General features: G+C 57.7%; 1 protein-coding gene across 1 annotated transcript in view; it reads left to right on the forward strand.

Annotated features, from left to right (window-relative positions):
• ADCK1 (aarF domain containing kinase 1) overlaps positions 1-371 on the forward strand; it is a gene marked incomplete at its 5' end in the record, with an annotated part of 5,754 nt that extends 5,383 nt beyond the window's left edge. Inside the window, one exon of the mRNA XM_018575683.1 lies at positions 147-371. Coding sequence (XP_018431185.1) covers positions 147-318 — 172 coding nt within the window. The remainder of the gene's footprint in view (positions 1-146) is intronic.
• Between the last annotated feature and the right edge of the window lie 307 nt (positions 372-678).

The raw sequence follows: 678 nt of genomic DNA on the forward strand, positions 1-678 counted from the left end.
AGGAGCTTACACTCTAATGTCCCCTCCCCCACAGTCACATCAGTCTCTGTACAGCGGAGCTTACACTCTAATGTCCCCTCCCCTCAGTCTCTGTACAGAGGAGCTTACACTCTAATGTCCCCTCCCCCCTCTTCTCTCCTCTGCAGGCATCGGAAGGCCTTCTCCTCGTCTCTCTGGTCTCACGCTCACATCTTCATCTCGGAGTCGGCTTGTCTGGCCCACCTCCGGCTCTATGAGCTCTTCCTCCATGCTCAGTCCTCCTGGGTGGGGCGCCGGCTGACCCGCCTCCTACACTGGATATCACAATACATCTACTGAGAGGACATGGAGGCACAACAGGCAGCGGCAATGGTGGCGGGACTCGCGGGGGCAGCGCAGGATGACGGGGGAGGGTTCAGTGTATATATCATAAGGGGGAGGGGTCTGACCATTGGGGGGAGGGGTCTGACCAGAGAGGGGTAGTGTGTCAGCGGAACTCCAATTCAGGCGCCAAGAACTGGAGAGTGAGCGAGGAAGAACATTCACCTGCAGTGAATATTTGGGGATGTAGGATTTGCATGGACCATGTTGGGTGGACTGACGTCATGCGGTGACCAGGGAGGGGATGTCAGTAGGGCGGACACATAGAGGAGGGCGGAGTTTGGAGGACGGAGCTCCTCTATGGTGAGCAGTGACCCC

Source organism: Nanorana parkeri, unplaced genomic scaffold (assembly GCF_000935625.1).
Source record: "Nanorana parkeri isolate BGI_ZX_2015 unplaced genomic scaffold, ASM93562v1 scaffold4395, whole genome shotgun sequence".
Taxonomy (NCBI): Eukaryota; Metazoa; Chordata; class Amphibia; order Anura; family Dicroglossidae; genus Nanorana; species Nanorana parkeri.